The sequence below is a fragment of the Trichosurus vulpecula genome, chromosome 5 (assembly GCF_011100635.1).
Source record: "Trichosurus vulpecula isolate mTriVul1 chromosome 5, mTriVul1.pri, whole genome shotgun sequence".
Lineage (NCBI taxonomy): Eukaryota > Metazoa > Chordata > Mammalia > Diprotodontia > Phalangeridae > Trichosurus > Trichosurus vulpecula.
In genome coordinates, this window is record NC_050577.1 from 264,542,038 (window position 1) to 264,560,688 (window position 18,651).

The 18,651-nt window shown below is 50.7% G+C and overlaps 3 protein-coding genes across 4 annotated transcripts; 1 reads left to right on the plus strand and 2 right to left on the minus strand.

Moving 5' to 3' along the window:
* Positions 1–916: 916 nt before the first annotated feature.
* On the minus strand, positions 917–7,697 carry MARCHF9 (membrane associated ring-CH-type finger 9). The gene is made up of 4 exons (XM_036761897.1): positions 7,147–7,697; positions 5,774–5,929; positions 5,320–5,512; positions 917–4,584 (listed from the first exon to the last, which is right to left on the minus strand). Exons 1-4 carry the CDS (start codon positions 7,501–7,503, stop codon positions 4,250–4,252), a joined length of 1,041 nt encoding a protein of 346 aa, XP_036617792.1. The 5' UTR covers positions 7,504–7,697; the 3' UTR covers positions 917–4,249.
* Positions 7,698–10,694: 2,997 nt separating this feature from the next.
* On the plus strand, positions 10,695–15,101 carry CDK4 (cyclin dependent kinase 4). 2 transcript variants are annotated; one of them, XM_036760893.1, is made up of 8 exons: positions 10,695–10,954; positions 11,391–11,615; positions 11,745–11,880; positions 12,000–12,167; positions 12,363–12,472; positions 12,701–12,751; positions 12,891–13,026; positions 13,242–15,101. In XM_036760893.1, exons 2-8 carry the CDS (start codon positions 11,398–11,400, stop codon positions 13,335–13,337), a joined length of 915 nt encoding a protein of 304 aa, XP_036616788.1. In that variant the 5' UTR covers positions 10,695–10,954; positions 11,391–11,397; the 3' UTR covers positions 13,338–15,101. The 2 variants fall into 2 exon arrangements, with proteins under 2 accessions (XP_036616788.1, XP_036616789.1); XM_036760894.1 differs by lacking the exon at positions 10,695–10,954 and adding an exon at positions 11,103–11,121 and having other exon boundaries at positions 13,242–13,593.
* TSPAN31 (tetraspanin 31) lies at positions 13,829–16,942 on the minus strand. The gene is made up of 6 exons (XM_036760895.1): positions 16,297–16,942; positions 15,709–15,876; positions 15,381–15,461; positions 14,930–15,058; positions 14,565–14,678; positions 13,829–14,399 (listed from the first exon to the last, which is right to left on the minus strand). The coding sequence occupies exons 1-6, from the start codon at positions 16,357–16,359 to the stop codon at positions 14,325–14,327; spliced, it is 630 nt and encodes a 209-aa protein (XP_036616790.1). The 5' UTR covers positions 16,360–16,942; the 3' UTR covers positions 13,829–14,324.
* Between the last annotated feature and the right edge of the window lie 1,709 nt (positions 16,943–18,651).

The window sequence follows — 18,651 nt, forward strand, 5'->3', positions numbered from 1 at the left end:
ATGACCAAATCAAAGGCCTTGAGACAGACCTGAACAAAGGACAGAAAAGTTCATCTGTTGAGCATGCGCTAAGCATTTGGTTCAGACCAGTGAGAAGGGTGGAATGTTGCAGGCCACAAGGGAACTTGTTAACTTCAGCCTTAAGCAACATGGAAAAAAGGTCTGAAGACCTGAACTGACTCCATCCCTTTCCATCCATACTCTCTGAAGCCCTCTGAGCACTGGTCATGTAGGCACTTGTCCTTGGCCGGTTAAGCCTGGAGCCTTAAGTCAACCCCCAACCCAAGATTTCTGTCTTAGATCAATGCCAACCCAAATCCTGCCCATACTCCCTTACACAGCCTTTTTTGTATTGTGATTCTTCATACTTTTGTAATTAAAAAACAATAATATCCTCCCTCTACCCTTTCTGAGTTTCTCTGCCTTGCTCCCCACTCTTCCAGCTTTAGGGGTGGTAATTCTGGATCTTCCCACCTGCATTGGTTTCCCTGGCACTGGAAGTGACCTGATGAACGTGGGGTGGTCTGAGCACCTGGAAGAGTTTGTTGAATCACTGACCCAGGCATGTTACTGTCTGCCATGCATGGGGAGCAGCCAAGCTGGGCTTCCTATAAAAAATAAAATAACAGGAGGGTCTTGAGAATCAGGCTTCTAACCAATGGGTTAGACAAATCAAAGAGGAATAAAAGTGTTAGGACACCAGAGAGATGAGCAGAGGGTATTGAGTGGGTTCCAAAGTGGGGCCCTTTAGAAATAAGATGGTCAAAGCCAAAGGGACTTTACAGAGTAACTCTCCAATTCTCTGAGATGATTATTTTGAGATAATCTCCTTCACAGGGCTGACAGAGATCAAAGTATAGATAGAAATTGAGAATGATGGAAGGAATAACAGCAAAAAAAAAGACAGATACATTCATATTTTTGCACAGAGATGATGTATACTGAGTATGGAGCCAAGCAGAAACCCTCAGGCACTGATACAGGAGGGGTAAAGGCTGATTAGGCAGAGGGAATTTCTAATTCTTTGACTCAGCATGCCCCCCAGCCCTTCAGATTCTGGGCACAGTTCTCCCCCTTGTGATTTAAATATGGATTAACTCATTTTTCTTCTGCAATAAATCTGTCAGTAACTTCTACCTGGTTCTACCCTGCCCCCCTGAAAGCTCAGGTAACCAACCCAGTCAGGACTTGCCCCCTTTCTTAGCACCACCACAATTATCAGTGGATCAAGTTTCATTCCCTTTCCCCTACTAGTCATAGCTCAGTGGGAGACAGGAGGCTCTCTCTCATCCCAGGCTTTCTGAGAGAGAATATAATATCCATACAAAGTCTATAAAAGTCTAGGACTTACAAGTTCTTTGTATCATTGTGCAGGCACAAATATGTGTGTATATTAAATACCATTGTTCTCCTCCAGCCTCCCCATTACTATTCTTCCTGGATTCAAAAGCCTGTGTACATCAGAACCTTGACCAGACTGAAGACCACTTGTGACTTCAGGGTTTTGCATTCCCGCCCCCCCAGGTTCAAGTTAACCTTAACCCAGTTTCTCGTCCCCAAGTCTAGGTCTGAAGAGAGAGGTATTTATCCTTAACCCACCTGTCCATCAACCTGTTGCAGGATTACCCAAAACAGCACTCAATGACCTTTCCTAGAGGAGCAATAATTTCAAATTTTTCCTAGACAGGGACCCCTAAGTTGGAAAAGGGAACTGTTCTGCCCTCCCTTCCCTCCATGCTCTAGTCTCACCCTCAGCCACTTTACTGAGGCCTTCTCTCAGAAACAGGAAGAAGGGGAAAGGCACTGACGCACTTGGCCCAGGCTCAGGCCCTGAAGGGTGATATGTATGTAAGTAGCTGTATATGTTTGAGTCTCAATGTGGGGCCATTACTCACTGGGAGAGGGCCTGGAGGTGGAAAGGATTTGGCAAATACACCCCCAAACCTGTATATCTTTGCCTGAGCATGTCAGCAAATGTGTATGTGCTAGTGGTCACTTTCTAGAAAAAGAGCTGCCTTGTGGATGGTAAAGTAACAGACAAGGGAACACAAGTGCCCTCTTTCCAGTAGGGCAGAATTGCCCATTAGGAATCCAGCCCTACCTTAGCCCCCTATCCACTCTGACCTGACTTCAGAGATGGGGCAAAGGAGGGAAGGGTGTAAGGGAGGATAGAATGAGATAGTGACTGGGAAAATAAGTAGTGTGGGCGGGAGGGAAGTATATCTGCACCTCTGGGTGACCGAGAATAAGGGGAAAACATTTTCCTTCCACTCAGCTCCCTACACCACTATCCCACTCCTGCTATCGAGTTAGTCTATAAGGACAGCACCATGGACAGCACCTAGATTGGTGCTGGGAGAGGAAGGGGATCTTTCAAGCTCAGGTCTCAGTTGATCACAAAGAGGTGAGAGGAAGTCATTGCAGTCAAGGCAGAAGTATTTCCCCAAAACAGCTCCTCGAAGGATGCTCAGACCTTCCCTACAGGAAAGACTAACGATAATAGGAAATGAATGATTTCAACCCTTTAAACTCTACTCCCAAGTCCATTATGGAACTTGAATATTCTCACTGCTGATGAATAATTCACTTAGCATGACAGCATAGACCAGAGGGCACATAGTCTCAGGGCCTCCTGGGTAAGAAGTGACCAGGCCTAGTGTTGACCCATATTCAGGACCAGTCCATAGCCACTTGATACCACTCCGCGCTGTCTGCAGACAATATCCTCTCACAAATGGTCAGTAATTCACATCTAGATCCCAGGGGGGCTGCCCCCCCCCAATTTGATACTTTTGATAAAATTTATAGGAAGAGAATGAAATAAAACCCTAATCCTGCTGGTTAACACAAACTGCCTGAGTAAGCCCAGGTCTGAACTGAGACATGTAATTATTGGAAAGGCAACATAAATCAGAGGAAGCTGAGGGCCCAGAGGCTATATTCAAGGAGGCCAGTATTGGTCCAAGTGAATAAGAATCCACTTTATACCATTAGTCACTGAAAATACAGCCTGAAAGGGAGTCTCCTAACCCAAAATATCTACACTATAAATTCTGCCTTCACCCACCTCCCAGATGGATGAAAGGATATCTAATGAAACTTGTTCCTAACCTTCATTTCCACCTTATTCTTATGGGTTCTCACACTTAGAAAATGACAATTTCCCACATTTATGTCATATTTTTTCTAAAGCATTTCCATGTCTATCACATCCCATTACAGAAAACTCCAAGGTACTATCCAAATGCCAAATTATTTTGATGTTCAGTGATTTGGTGTATAGAATGCAACCAGAAACAAAAGCTCAGGTCTTGGAAAACATTTGGTCATTGAGAAATTTTCTTTGCCATGTGAATTTACCTACAACTCATTTTCCTCACACCAATCCTGTGAGGTAGATAGGGAAACTGAGGCACAGAGGAGTAGAATATAGGCCTTCAAATTTCTGGGTGTATGATTTTTTTTTTCCCCACCAGACCATTCTGAGCCTTGCCAACTACACAATTAAAGTGAATTATTCACCAGCAAGTGTTTGCTAAACCACTTGAAATAAATCATTATGGGTTGATAGGGAGAAAAAGAGTTAACTTACTAAGTGCTTTGGGACTTGCAACCTGTGTAGACAAAACCTCCCCCCAAAACCTCAAATCTTCCCACAATCCTTGGACAAGAAATGAGCCTCCATTTGCATATAAATGACTCTTTATGCCCTCCCCTCAAACAAGAGGGGGTAGGCAGGGGTAGATCCCCCTGCCCTCATGCAGGGAGCAGGAGGTGGATATACACTAGTCTTATTGCCAGATGCCCTGTGGCCATAGAGTAGGAGGGGTGGGTGAGTTGGTAGCCCCTTCCTCCTGGCACTGGCCCCCCTTCACCAAATCACCCCTGTGGAGTTGGGGGGCCAGAGGCCGTGTGAGCTGAGGTAAAGATGATTCTCTCCACTCTCTCCAGGGGAAAACATGTTCTCCCCACTTCCCAGGAGGATAAGCGGCCATCAATGAGGATTGAAATTTCTTCCAGGTGGAATCTTTGCCCCAGGGAAAGATGAGTGATCAGCGGGGGCCAGATACTATCTCCATCGGTCATGTCAACATCAGAGATCCCTTGATGTGTGAGGGTGGTCAGGTGTGGGAGCAACACCTTATCTTGGTGAAATCTCCACTGGTTCAGGGAAGATGCTCAGCAGGGGCTGGACCACATCTCCAGCCAGTGCACTGACTTTAGGGTCCTCCTTTCCTGAGAGTTTAGCTCAGACAGTAGTGACCCTCATGACAACCTCTCGGCCAGATCGGGAGCTGGAACGGGCATCTGGTGGCCGGAGCTGTCCGAGCAGGTGCAGAATCGTGTAGCCACAGTGCTGGGGCAAGAGCGTCCGGACACGCTGGGCAGCTGGAGGGCGGCCAGTGGCCCCAGGTGGGGAACCTGTCCGTGAGGTCCTGGGGCCTGGCTTCCCTGCCATCCCCGCTCCTGCATCCCCTCCTAAGTCCTTGGTCTTGTCATAGTTCAGGACCTTCCACTGTTGATTCACCGCCTGCCAGCGTTTGAAGATGCGGTAGACAGAAGAGCCCTCGTGAACAATGAGACCTGGTTGGGAAGGGGGTCAAAGGTTGGGTCAACTTTTCATGGAACTCAGGGCCAGGGTGGGGAATCTAAACCTGATTTTCTTTTTCCATACTGAAATAGTAAGAATTAATAGAAGCACTAGGGTAGAACAAAAAAACCCAAAACCAACAAAACAAGTCTTGGGGAAATCAAGAGGGCCTCTAATTGATCATAGACCAGTTAAAGGAGTATTATGACCTGGGTTCACATCTTCACTCTGCAACTCATAAGTGTAACAACACCAACAGTAATAATAACATGGATATAGCGCTTTGATATTTACAAGCGCATTACCAATATTATCTTACTGTGTTCTCATAATACCTGGGTGACACGTGCCATTACTATTCCTATTTTGCAGGTGAGGAAACTGAGGCAGGAGAGGTTAGGGTTAGACTTTAGGCAAGTCTTTCAGTTTCTAAGTCTCCTTGTCAGTAAAATGAGGGGGGGCTGTATTAGGTGCTTTCCAGCTCCAGCTCTAGAATCCTATGATTTCTCTTTCAAATTGTGATTAAGCTGGGGGGAGAAGGGATAATTAATGAATTCCATATCAGTTTATTCCTTATTATTAACCACCTACAGGTATCAAGCACCTATGCGTGCAGAGTATACATAGTTTAGATAAAACATAGTACCTAAAATTGCCCCTCCCTATGTATGAATTTAAAGGAACCTTGGGGATTTTAGGCACAGAGGTGGGACTGGGTGGTCTCTCACCAATGCAGACGACGTCCATAAAGCCATACATGCCATAGCAGATCTGGAAGAGCAGGTCCTGCCGCTGCCACTTGGCTGATGGACTGAGTGAAGACCAGATGAGCCAGGAGATGCTGGCGACAAGGAAAAGGGAGCCCAGGACGATGGCTGCAATCTGGACCTTCTCAATGACTGTCAGGGAGATGGCCTGCCACTATAAAAGGAAGGTGTTCTCAGAGGGACACATGGGGACACAAGATCTTTCTGGCTAGGGGAAACAGGGTCATGATAACTGGAGGCAACCATGATAGAGAGGGCCTCAGTGACCAAGAAAGAATCAGGATGATGGGGTACCTGTTGTGAAGTGACGCTGGAGAAAGTGTAGCCAGGACTGGCTTGGGGTGAGGGGGAGTGACGGTTCCCAGAGCCCCTACCTCTACCACTAGCCTAAGGCCCTTCCCCTTGTACCTCTCACCTGCAGTGGGTTCTTGGTGCTTATTGCCAGGACCTGGTACTTGAAATAGCAGAGTTCACAGCTCCAGGATCCACGCTCACTGATCCATCGGATGAGGCAAGGCTGGTGGGTGCAGCGAACAGAACCATCACACCGACATGGGCTCAAGAGCTCCCCCTGAAGGAAGGGAGAGGAGGCAGGACCCAATCACCTATTGCATCAACTGGATATAGAGGGGATCCCGTTTTCACCGCCCCCTCCCCATGTTAGAGACGCTCTTAACATTAGAGATCCTTATCAGAGATCCAAATTCAAGACCCTCAATGGAAACTACTCATCCAGAACTGAAAGGACACATACTAGAGTGGGGAGGAAAGCCCTTGGATTGAAAAAGAAACTGTTCCTAGATCAGAGAAACTGAGAGGAGAGAAAGTAGGTGCAAGGGAACCTAGAACATCTGTTTTCTTGGAGCTCTGGAGAATGCAGTTTGTATAAACCAAGGAGATGAACAGAGTCTGGGGTAGAGGGGATCTATAGTGACTTTAAGTAAGCATCAATCACCACCCCTCTACCTCCCACCAAAATAATCTTAAAACACTTTACAGATCTTGCAGTAATTCAGAGAATTCTATTACTCTATTTCCATGGGATCCCAAAAGAAATCCTTCATACCAGACTAGCTCTGCCCTCAATCAAGGAAAGGAAATTCCCTCTGAGTACTTAGGGATAACCCCAACCCCCCCCCCCCCGCCCCCATGGAAAGCTCCCTCCAGAACCATTTAAACAAAGAATAATCTTTGTGTGAAGAATGGAAGTTGCTGAATTTAAAGCAGAGGAAGAATCTCTCCGAAGGTTAAAGATGCTGAGGAATAAAGGAAGCCGAGATAAGAAGCTCCAACCCCTACAACCAAGGCTTGCTTTTCAAAGACCAGCCCTTTCCTCTGCCTCCATGAAGGATGGCCCCTCCCACAGCCTATGGAGATAGTAAAGTGTGGGGAGGTGGGGACGGGGGACAGTCGGCTGCTTTACCCTGACATCTCCCTCCCTCCCCAAGCCAGCTTCCCAGGCACACAACCTCTCATCCTTTTCTGGGCTAGTGGACCCCTAACTTCAACCCATCCCTAGGCATCATTCCCCCCTAGCCTTCTCCTAGGTACCCCCTACCAGTTTCTGGTCCTGGCATTCCCCCAGCCATTCTCCCAGGCCCCCTTCATTGGTCTCCTCTCTCTGCCCAGCCCTTCGAATCCTCCAAGCTCCCTGTTACTACCTCCTTTATCGCCCCCCCATCTTCCTCGGTCTCCCCAGCTAGGTCCACCCAGTGCTCCCTGTCCCTCCCCCTCCCCTTTTCATCTCTCTGGTGCTCTGCTCCCAATATCCCCAGGCCCGGGCCTGACCTGCTCCGGCCCCTGGAAGCAGATCCGGCACTGGGGGGTTCGGAGCCCGCTGTCCAGGCTGCTGCTCAGAGACAGGGAGTCCAGGCCGCCAGGGGCAGGAGGTGGAGGAGGAGGGGGCGGCGGCGGGGGTCCAGCCCGAGCTTCCTTGTCCCCCGGCCCCCGGGCCCGTGGCTCCGACCCGTAGTATTCCTCGTCGTCGCCGTCGCTGTCCCGGGCCGAGCAGCCGGCAAAGGGCCCCCAGCCGCAGCCGGCTCCCCCGCCCCCCCGGGGCTGAGGCTCGGGCCGGGGCCGCCCCCCGCCCGTCAGCACCAGCAGCTTCAGCTCGTTCAGGAACATGCGGAGCCGGGACTTGAGCATCGTCCGGGCGCCGAGAGCCGCGGGGGAGAGGGGGACAGCCGCTCAAGGGGGGCGCGGGGAGGGCGGCGTCGGGGGGTCTGGCCCGGGGAGGGGCCGGGGCCCAGGCCGAGGAGGGGGCGTCGGGGCCTGCGAGCTTGGCTCAGCGCTGCCTCCTGCCCTGCCCCAGGGCTGGTGGCCCGGGGGCCATGGCCGGGGTCCTCTAGGGCGCGGCGCCCCGCGGGGCCGGGGCTGGAGCGGCCCGGGTCCCCGGGGTCACGGGCCCGGGTCCTCCTGCGGCGGGGCCGCCCCCCATCGCGGGCCGCCGGGCCCCGGCCCCGCTCGGGCTCTGGCTCCGGCTCGACCCGTCCGCTCGGCCGTGGCAAATGGCGGCTCCTTCCGGCGGCGGCGGCAGCGGCGGCGGCGGCGACAGAGACCCCCCCCACCCCCACCCCCCGGAGCGGCGGGCTGGCGGCGGGCGGGGAGAAAGCCCGGGAGCCGGCGAGGGAAAGAGGGAGGGGCGGGGCGGGGAAGGGGAGGAAGGGAGGGAGGGGGCCGCGGCTGCGCATCTCCGCCCCGCCCCACGCGAGCAGGTGGCCCCGGGGGCGGGGGCGAGCGGACCCCGCGGACCCAGGGGCCGGGCGGGGGAGTGGCCCCGGTTGTGGGCTGGGGAGACCAGTAAAGGAGGGTGAGGGTGCAAGGCTGCTGGGGGGAGGGGGTGTGTGCAGGGGATGAAAGGGTCCGGGGGAGAGGATTGCGTGCACGGGGGCAGAGTGCAAGAATATTTGTGTGTGTGTGTGCGTGTGTGCGCGCGTGTGCGTGTGTAAAGAAAGGATGGAGACAGGTAAGCGGGCTGGGGAGGTGGAGTGAGGAGCAGAGCAGGCTTTCTTTCTTTTCCATCTCACAGAATCAGTAGCTATACTGGGTTAAGCAATCTCCACATACCACTCCCTCCGGCTAACTGCCGGGTCTCCTCCTTTAAAAGCCTTCAATTTCCCTCTAACCTGCCCAGGGCGCCCTCCTCCCCCCATCTCCTGTTCTGTTAAGCCTTTGCAAGTTCCTTCTCTTCCCTTTCGCTTTCCCAGTGTGGGAAAATGGAGTCTGGGGAGTCCTTTCGGTCAAACACACTGGGAAAAAAATGTAATTAGTAAAAGAATAATTAACAGAAAGACCGAGGGGACAGAGCTAGGGAGGTGCAGGCAGCAAAAATCAGAGCTTCCCCGATGGAGGGGAAGGGAGAGAGGAAATTCAATAATATATTTCGGGTTTTTAAAATTCAATTTTATTTTGTTTTCAGTTCCAAATTCTTTCCCTTCCTGCTCTCCCTTCCCCATGCACTGAGAAGAAAAATAAAACCTATCAATAATATACTTTGAATGAATGAAACAGACTCCAAGAGAAAGTAGTTGAAATAAAGGAGAATTTAGGGTCTAGGGTGAACTGGGGTGGACCTATGCAACGGAGGATGTAATAAGAGGAATGATGGGGTAGAGAGAGTTTTTCAAACCATCCATTCATTCAACAAGCATTTAATAAGCACTTATTACGGGTTTGGCACTGGTCTGGTAACTTTGTCTGGTGTTAACACTACAGGGTAGTTCCAAATCTCTAGAAGCATAATTCTAATGAGGGAGACAACATAAATCAGTCTAGACAAGGTAAATTAAGACAAAACACCAGTCCTTTACCTCACCTTCCAGTGACCCTTGCAAGGTGACCAACCTGCAAATATTCCCTTCAATCTCCACGCCTATTTCCTCAGGATTTTCCACCCCAAAAGTACCTGCACCAGTACCTCTGTTACCCTCATTAATTGAAATGTGTAGCAGGAAGCAGCTCTGGGGGTAAGAGGGAAGGTGTGCTTACATTCCTATTTTATTCCTGAACCTGATTTTCTTTAATGCTGAAGTCCCTTGTCTTTCAAGTATGAAACTGTTGTATCGGGCTTAAGACAATGATGGGGAAGAGAGTCACTGAAAGCCCTAAATGAAACACTGAATATTACCCACTCCACACTCAAAGAACCTCTAAAATGGAATTAGAGCTGATGCAGACAGAAAAGCTGAGTGGCAAACACATTTGTGAGTAGATGTCTTTCCCAATTCCACCCCCCCCCCATTCCCTTTACGACTAAAGGAGGGTAGGGGAGAGGAATATTTGGGGCAGGAATAAGGATTGAAGCCTGCTTTGTTGCACAATGATGGCTTAGGATATGAGAAAGTTGCAATGGGGTAGGGTGGGTGGGTGGGAATGACTAGCTCTGTAGTTAGAGGACTTCGGTTCAAATCTCCCTTCTGTCACTTACTGTGTGACTTTAGGGAAGTCATTTATAACTGTGCTGTCTCAGTTTTATCACTTGTAAAATGAAGGGATTGGATTAGATGACCTTTGAGGTCTCCTTCAGCTCGCTATAGCTACGGTCCCATTCATCCCTGTCTCACTCCCGTTTTTAGTATTCAGCCTTATACTTGCTGGGTCCTATGTATGTATAGAGCTGTTTTCTATGCTTATGGATACTTTTATAATAAAAATTGAATCTGGGATTTGGACGGGACCTTAGAGGTAATTTATTTCTCCCTATCCTTTGTACAACCTCTCTCATGGCTGGTCATCCATTTCTCTGCTTGAAAACTTCCAGTGATGGAGAGCTCATTCCTTTTCCAGGTAGTTGCTCTCAGAGTTGTACAGCTGTTGTTAAAGTTCTCCATCTGCCCCTCTGTAACTTCCACCTACTGCTCCTTCTGCCCTCTGGGGCCAAGCTGAACAAGTCCAATCCCTCTTTCATTACAGGCACTCAATACTTTTCTTATCTATACTTTTTTTTTTTTTGGTGGGGAGGTAGAGAGAGAAGGTGGGGAAGGAGGCTCGGAAACAGATTCCCAATACGAAGAAATGTCATGAGAAAGCATGAGAGAGACAAAGAAACGGAGAGACAACCAGGCAGAGACAATTTCTGTCCTCTAGCCTTCTACCCACAACAGCGATCTGGGTGGCCTCGGTTGCCATGGCACCACCCTAGGGCTCCTCCTCCCTCACCGGCTCCCCCCCACCTCCATAGGGACCGTAGAGGCCAGGTCACATGACACCCCCGTAACCACACCTCAGCAATGTCAGAGGATCACGTGTGATAGCAACAGATCACGTGGTCAAATTCCTCCCCTCCGCCCCCTCATAGCCAGCTCTCCAGTCGCCTTAAAGCGCATGAATGACCGGTCACGTGATCCCTCACGTCCTGCATGCGCCAGTCTCTCTCTCTCCCCTCCTCCCCGTTTCCGCGCGCCGCCTTGGCAGCGCCGGTCACGTGGTGAGGGTGTGGGAGAGGGATCCACTCTAGCCCCCGGAGTCTATGGTGAGGCCTGCTGCGTCCGGCCCCTCGGGACCGAGTTACCCTGCATGGCTCCGCCGGGGCCGGCTCCGGTGCCTAGATAACGCTGCGACCCCGCCCCACGCGGCACGGCCCCCAGCGCCGAAGGAGGTGAGCGCGTCCCGGGCTGCCGCGGGCTCGGCGAGGGGCCGGGCCTTTCTCCGGGAGCGGATTTTGCCGCGGAATGGCCCCAGTCCCCGCCCCCTGCCCTCCCTCCGCTCCCCGCGTGCCGGACTGGGAGGCCGAGCAAGCCGGGCAGCGGGGCCGCTGGCTGGCATGTGAGGGCGGGGAGGGGTCCCGGGAGCTGCTTACTGGTAGGGCCGGACTGTGAGGTGTAGACCGGGGCGGGGGGGATGAGGGCGGGAGGGCACGGACCGGTCTCACCCCTGGCTTAACCGTGGCTCGTAACGTGCCATTCCCAGGGTCGGTGAGGGGGTGGTGAGGTGGATCCCGTTTTCCCGGAGTGGTCGGTAGGGGTCATAGCGTACAGAACCTCAGCCTGGCCCGGGTCGGGGCCAGCGTATAATCGTAAGCCGCCTCCTTCTAGACCCAGGATGGACATTCCTCGGTATGAACCAGTGGCCGAGATCGGTGTTGGTGCCTATGGGACGGTGTACAAGGCCCGTGACCCGCACAGCGGCCACTTCGTGGCACTCAAGAGCGTGAAAGTCCCGACAGGAGGAGGAAGTGGAGGGGGCCTGCCGGTCAGCACCGTCCGGGAGGTGGCCCTCCTCAGGAGGCTGGAGGCCTTTGAGCATCCCAATGTTGTCCGGTGAGATGAGGCTGGAAGGTTAAGGGCGTGGGGGGAGGAGCTGGGGTGGGGCAGGGCATGCTGTGCAAACAAGACAGAGTGGAGCTTTCCCCGTGGAGAGCCTCTTGAGTAACCCTCTGCTCTGATCAGGCTGATGGATGTCTGTGCCACTGCCCGAACCGACCGAGAGACCAAGGTGACCCTGGTGTTTGAACATGTGGACCAAGACCTGAGGACGTATCTGGACAAGGCCCCTCCACCAGGGCTGCCCTTGGAGACCATTAAGGTGTGAGCCTGGGAGTGCTGGGGTGGGGAGGTAAATGGGAATGAATGTGAGGCTTTTGGAGAGGAGATATATGTAGTCCCCAGACTTCTTTACAGTTACCTTGTCTCACTTTCTTCCAGGACCTAATGAGACAGTTCTTAAGAGGCCTAGATTTTCTTCATGCCAACTGCATTGTCCACCGTGACCTGAAGCCAGAAAACATACTTGTGACTAGTAGTGGAACAGTGAAGCTGGCTGACTTTGGCTTAGCTCGGATCTACAGCTGCCAGATGGCACTCACACCTGTGGTCAGTGGGAACTCCTAAGAAGTAGTAGTTTCTTCTGGAGGTGGCCAAGAAAGGAGGTGGGAATGGTGAAGTTGGAGGAAAGGACAGTTTGGTACAAAAGAGAAGGGAAAGTTTGTGGGGCTCCTATAAGTCAAAACTTCATCCCACCCCTTCTCCTATCCTCCCCTTAGAGGTTCCTTTTTCTGTCTCTTCCAGGTAGTCACTCTCTGGTACCGGGCTCCTGAGGTTCTCCTGCAGTCAGCATATGCAACACCTGTGGACATGTGGAGTGTTGGCTGCATCTTCGCAGAGATGTTCCGTAGGAAGTGAGGAGCTCATGAGACTTCACTTGCTCCCCTTCTTTAGTCACCAGAAAGCCTCAGTTCTAATCCCTCCTGTACCCTTCCCAACACAAAATTGCTCTCCATCTTTGAAAGTGCTCTAATGACCCCTGACAATTGTTACTGTTGTTGGGACTTCAGTGATTTTCTCCCCCTCCCCCCAACCACTCTAGACCTTGATTACTATTCTTTTATCCTTTTTCTTGCCTTCAGGCCTCTCTTCTGTGGAAACTCTGAAGCTGACCAGTTAAGCAAAATCTTTGAGTAAGTGAATAGAAAGCTGAAGCAGGATTTATCACCCCATACCCTTCTTTAGAAGACTCTTTTTAGTCTTGTGGAATTGGGGAGAAGAGGTACTGAATCCAGGGCAGCTCTTAACCACAGGTCTCTCTCATCCCTACAGCCTGATTGGGCTCCCAGCAGAAGATGACTGGCCTCCTGACGTTTCTCTGCCCCGTGGAGCCTTTACTCCTTGTAGTCCCCAGCCTTTACAGTCTGTTGTGCCTGAGTTGGAGGGGCCTGGAGCACAACTGCTACTGGTAAGGGGCAATGGGGAGAGTAAATAGACAACCCTACCTTCAGGGAATTCAGAAGGGGCAAAGCACAAATACTACATGAATTTCAGATGGTAGAAGATTTAGAAGTCATGAAAATCTGGAGAGAAGGGGTCAGAAGGGAAGGAATCCATCCTAAGGGTGGTCAGAGATGCCTTTGCTTATTACTTCAAAGCATTCTGACATTTTTTTTTTTACAGGAAATGCTGACCTTTAGCCCCCACAAACGAATCTCTGCCTTCCGAGCTCTGCAACACACTTATCTACAGACAGCTGGGGAAGGGAACCCAGAATGACCACTGGAGGGACTGTATCCAGGACCAATACAGAAGAGCTGCCATTTCCCCTCCCCACGGACACTAAGATCACTCCTACCGACACCGTGATGTACAGCATCACAAGGCAGGAGGGAGAACATGATCCTCCTTACACATGCCCTTCCCAAATCCTTAACCATTTTACACAGAATCTTTTACTGCCTTAATGACATTCCCCTACTACCAATGCCCTTTGTGAGACATCCCTCTGTTCCACCCTAATCCCCTAGATTGGGGGGGGGGGGGGGGCCAAGTAGGGGGATTTATACAGGAAAAAAAAAACACGAAGCTGGTCTGGTTTTTATGTTTCTGGCTCTGATTAACTGTGAATCTGCAATTTAGTGGGGGATGGAAGTAGACACCATAGTAGTTAAAAGTGACTGAACAAAGCCTTATGGAATAATATAAATATAGGGCCTGAGAGGGTAATAGCCTTCATTTGAGAAAGACAGAAAAAATAGCTCATGCAATACAGGGTTAAAAAGGTTTTATTTTTTACATTCACTACACTATCCAAAAATACAAAGCCTATGCTTTCAGTGACATGAGAAAGTTGTCACCTTTGGAGGACCCTCAACCACCCCACCCCCAAGGAGACTGTTTCCATTCCAGGTGATTGGCTGTGATTAACCTTGGAGACATGAAATCCTGGGCAGGGTAAGACAGATCAAGCCAGTCTAGGAGAAGACTGGCAGGGCTGAAGTTTGCAGGGGCTTCTTGCCCCATTCAATCACATGCACTTGATAAATAGCATCCCCCTTTCTGGGGGCATGGGGATGTGCTCAGAATCTTCCCAACTCTGCCTAGCCCCAAAACATCATGTCAAGGACAGAAGCCCAACTGTCCAATCAGCTTAGGGGTCGTAGCAAAGAAGTGCCTCTTTCTGGTTCCTTACATGGAAAAGGCTCTGGAGTCCCCACCATGAGGGAGAGTGGGGAAAATGAGGTTCAGGAGCATCACAGATCTTTATAGGAAGGCACTGGGGTTTGCTCGAGGGTCCTTCTGATTCCGGAATCTCATTGCTAGCCACACACCTAGGATCTGGGGGGTGGGGGGGAATGGAGATATTTTAGAAGGAAAGAAATATAAGTGATAGAGGAATAACACCTGTGCACAGGGCACTCAAACCCACACTGAGTTTATAGATCCCACCTGGAGAAGAGTTGATGTGGAGAATAGGAAGTAAAAAAAAAAGGAAGGCCTCACCTCTGTAAAGCTGAAAAACAGTCCAACACCCCCCAGGATTTTCAGTGCTTCATCTGAATGTTTAAGGAATTTGTCTCCACAAACCTGGCACTTTGGGGCCTGGGTCTTACAGAGCTAGAAATGAGAGGATTCAAAATTAATGGCAGATAAACAACATGACCTACCCTACCCCTTCTAAGTGGCCATATTTCTCTGGAAGTGGTCAATAACCACTGATCATCACTCAACGTTCAACCATCCTTCATCTTGCCCTCTTTTTTTCCCCCAGGCATTCATTCTTCATCCAGCTTCCATAATCTCATAATGCCAATCCCCTTCCCTTCTGGACACTGTCCACTGTTATAACCCCCAGCCCCCATCCTCACTGCAGTGCAAAAGGCATAGTCCTGGAAGTATAAGGTGGAGTTGAAGAGGCCACAGCAATCCAAACTTGTCTCTAGTTCATTCCGGGTCTTGTTAGTCATGACCAACCAATAGGTGCTGATGACATCTTTCTGGTAGAAAGAAATGGAGTACTAATAAAACAATCCAAATTCTAATTGAAGAATTTCTCGATTTGCTAAAATAAGCTTTGTGCCCTAATTCATTGTCCAAGGAGTATGAAGCAAAACTAGGGGCTTGGGGTGTTAATGAGTACAATAATCACTTTTCAATCAGAAGATTTCCATTTTCCAATCATTCAAATCCCAAACTAAGCAGAAAGGTATGGTTTGGAGTCAGGAGACTGTAAATGGTAATCCCAGAGAGATTCTTAGAACGGGAGAAGGAGGGATGGAAGCTGCTGGGGAAAAGGGTAGGGAAATGTGTCCCCCTTACCTGTGTGTTTCTGTTAATTGCCAGACAGGAACACGAGATTCCAAATTGGAAGATGAAAACCAAACCAAGTATGATCATATACTGAAAGTGGGGCTGAATTAAGGAAAAAGTAACCAGAGACATTCCCACTTACATTTGGTCTCATATCAGAGAAACTTAGAAGGAAAAGCACCTATTTGTTCTACACAAGAGAAGGAGGCAGTTATTAAGCAAGGCATGACTCCAACAAACTACCTGGAATCCCCTGGACATTTTTCCTTCTGCCTCTCAGTCCTCCACAACCCCTGCCCTCTTTCTCTTCTCCAGACTCCTGGCCAGATCAGGATACAAAGAAAAGCAGGACTTGGTGGTGGTAGACAGCACCGATGAGACCAACCACGGCAATGAGGAGGAGGAAGACACCCACCGCTATGACTCCCCCGATGATGTGGATGCTGGACACTAGCCCCAGACCCTTGCCCCAGGCAGCCACGCCGATCAGCAGCAGCCCCACCAGCTGCGAGACGGGAGGGGGCGGGGGGAAGGTTAGGGCGCAGAGCGCGACGGTGGACCCTGAGGGCGGCCACGGAGGGGTCCCGAATGGGTCTGCAGGCTTTTCTGGACCGACCAGCCCTCCGCTTCCACTCCCCCGGCATCGTCAGAACATTGAGACCTGATAATGGAACCCTGGGCTCCTTTCCCCCGCCTGGCGCGGGGAGAGTCTAAGACCCGGGGGCCGGAGGACGGACCCACAAACCCCCACCTCCCTGGATGTCCCCCCTCCCCCGTCGTGGCCGGAAGCTCTCCCCCCTTTCCATGGAAGTCCTGGGATCTCCACCCCACACTGCTCCCCCTGGAAATCCCCCTAGGAATCTTGTTGGGAACCCCCCAGGGATCCTTTCCCCACCGGAAGTCCCCCAGGAATCCCTCCACTCACCATGTAGACCACGTTGAGCGCACACAGGGCATTCTTGGAGCAGGCAAAGCCGCCACAAACCATCTTCCCGGCTCTGGAGTCCGGGGTCCCGATGACTCAAGGGTGCGAAAGGTCTCTGGGACCGTCCGCTAAGGCCCCGGTGGCTTCTGTCTCTTTAAATCATCTTCTACCAAACCCCCGCACTCTGCGCCTGCACCGTCCCGCCCCTGTCTCTGGATTGGTAAGGCTCGAGGCTCACTTCATCATTCGATTGGTAGATCTGTCAATCAATCGAATCGGGAGTCACCGCCCAGGGCTCCCTCTTACACCGGCCCGTTCATCATTGGGCGAGATGTAAGAAAGGGGCGTGGCCTCCAGTGACTCCCGTAGAAGCCTAGGGCTGCTGCCGCCGCTGCCGCTGCCGCCGCTGCTGCCACCAGTACTGCTGCTACAAAACCCCGGATGACTGTGGACCTCTCCACGAGAGAGGGGCGGCGAGTGGAAAGCTGGGCGGGGGGAACTGGAGCAGAGCCGGGCGCTGGGGGAGAACAGACGCGGGGGTGGGGGTGGGGGGGTGGAGATGGAATCTGAACGCAGAAAAGGGCGGGGCAGCAGGACCCCACCCCTGGGGGGACCGCCCCCCGAAGCCCCTCCCCCAGCCTGTCCCGCAGTGACCTCATGGGGAGGTTGTTTTGTTGTGGCGTCACACTTAGTGCCTGGACCCCGCCCCAGGCCTGCGAAATCGGGCGGCTGGCCACGGAAAGGCGGAGCCCGGGCCAGAAGGATGTGGAGGCTGACCCTAGAGGCCGGAGAAGGGAGGGGCCTCGGCGGTCACCCAGCCCAGCCTCTCCATTTTACAGACGAGGAAACTGAGGTTCAGAGAAGGAAAAGAGAAAGTGGGCTTCTATCGTGGTGCATTCTGTAGAGACAGGTAGAGACCTGAGTTCAAATGATGCTCCAGATGACACTACACTGCCCAGCTGTTTGAGCCTGAGCTAGCTTCCTTGTCTGCAAAATGGAGATACTGATGGCACCTCTGCTCCACAGGGTTATCCTGAGGATCGAATGAGATGACTTATGTAAACCACTAGAGCATCGTTATTATCCTCATCTTCTGCTGGAAGGCACACACCGCATCTTCCGGTCTAATCTCACAGACGTAGAGTTCAAAGACACATTAGAGAAAATCCAATGACGAGTCTCTTCATTTTGTGAGGCCCTGAGAGCCGAAAGGACTTTTGTCAAAACCACACAAGTTTTCATTAGGCAGAGCTCAGCTCCTCACTTTGTGTTTCCCCTGCAAAAGAGAATGTTATTTACCATTGTAAATGACAACAAAAATTATTAACTGGGAGGGCTGATACCAGAGATAAAGGAAGTAATAACAATAGAAGAAAGACCTAGCTGCCCTTGAGGAATTCGAATCGCTTGGCTTGAATGAACTACATCCTCTAGGCCTGAAAGAACTGGCAGATGTGACTGCTGAGCCGCTGTCAGTTATATTTGAGAGATCATGGGAAATGAAAGAGGCAGCATAAGACTGAGGAAGGGTTTTATGTTATCAGAATAGGAATTATAAAAAAGGGAAGAAAGTATACAAATGATAGACCAATGAACTTGACTTTGATTCCTGGGAAAATTCTAGAAAATTAAAGAAATGCTTGGTGAACATAGGGAAAGGGAAACAGTGGTTCCAAAGAGCCAGGTCATGGCTAACCAGCTTCATTTCCCTTTTTAACAGAATTACTAAAATATTAGATGGGGGAGAATGCTATGGATATATTTTACCTAGATTTTAATAAAGCTTTTGATAAAGTATCTCATTTATTCTTGCAGAGAAGATGGGGTATAGGTTGATGAATACATTCAGATGGCTTCAGAACTGGTTCAGTGAAATAAGGAGTAGCTGTTATGGTTCAACATCACCATGACAAAAGATCTCCACTGGAGTAAGTACGATACCTCTGCCCGGTGCTGTTTAACATTTTTATCAATAACTCGGGTAAGCTTAGATGGCAAGCGTATTTACAAAGGGCAACTAAGCTGGGAGGTTTAGCTGCCACACTGGATCATAATTATAGTTGTTCTGAAAAGGATCTGAGGGTTTTAATGGACTGCAAGCTTAATGTGAGAGTAGTGTGTTGGGACAGCTAAAAAACTAATGTGATCTGCATCAAGAGGAAAACAGCTTCCAAGAATACTTAGGGAGGGTGATGGTCCCTCTGTGCTCTGCCCTTATCAAACAAACTTCATCTGAACTCTTGCATTCAGTTCTGAGTGGCATGATTTAAGGAGGACCTTGATGAGCTGAAGAGCATTCAGAGGAGAGTAGTAAGATTGGTGAAGGGCCTTGAGTCCGTGAAAAGAGAATCTTTT

What these genes read in the sequence shown, in the direction of transcription:
- CDK4 (XM_036760893.1), top strand. Translation starts at nt 11,398, where the DNA reads ATGGACATTCCTCGGTATGAACCAGTGGCCGAGATCGGTGTTGGTGCC. An exon ending in TGCCCTTGGAGACCATTAAG is followed by an intron (nt 11,881 to 11,999) that starts GTGTGAGCCTGG and finishes ACTTTCTTCCAG; the next exon opens with GACCTAATGAGACAGTTCTT. An exon ending in CAGTTAAGCAAAATCTTTGA is followed by an intron (nt 12,752 to 12,890) that starts GTAAGTGAATAG and finishes TCATCCCTACAG; the next exon opens with CCTGATTGGGCTCCCAGCAG.
- TSPAN31 (XM_036760895.1), bottom strand. Translation starts at nt 16,359, where the DNA reads ATGGTTTGTGGCGGCTTTGCCTGCTCCAAGAATGCCCTGTGTGCGCTC. An exon ending in ACCAAGTCCTGCTTTTCTTT is followed by an intron (nt 15,462 to 15,708) that starts GTATCCTGATCT and finishes CCCCACTTTCAG; the next exon opens with TATATGATCATACTTGGTTT. An exon ending in CAATTAACAGAAACACACAG is followed by an intron (nt 15,059 to 15,380) that starts GTAAGGGGGACA and finishes TCTTTCTACCAG; the next exon opens with AAAGATGTCATCAGCACCTA.
- MARCHF9 (XM_036761897.1), bottom strand. Translation starts at nt 7,503, where the DNA reads ATGCTCAAGTCCCGGCTCCGCATGTTCCTGAACGAGCTGAAGCTGCTG. An exon ending in GCTTCCAGGGGCCGGAGCAG is followed by an intron (nt 5,930 to 7,146) that starts GTCAGGCCCGGG and finishes CCCTTCCTTCAG; the next exon opens with GGGGAGCTCTTGAGCCCATG. An exon ending in GCACCAAGAACCCACTGCAG is followed by an intron (nt 5,513 to 5,773) that starts GTGAGAGGTACA and finishes TTCCTTTTATAG; the next exon opens with TGGCAGGCCATCTCCCTGAC.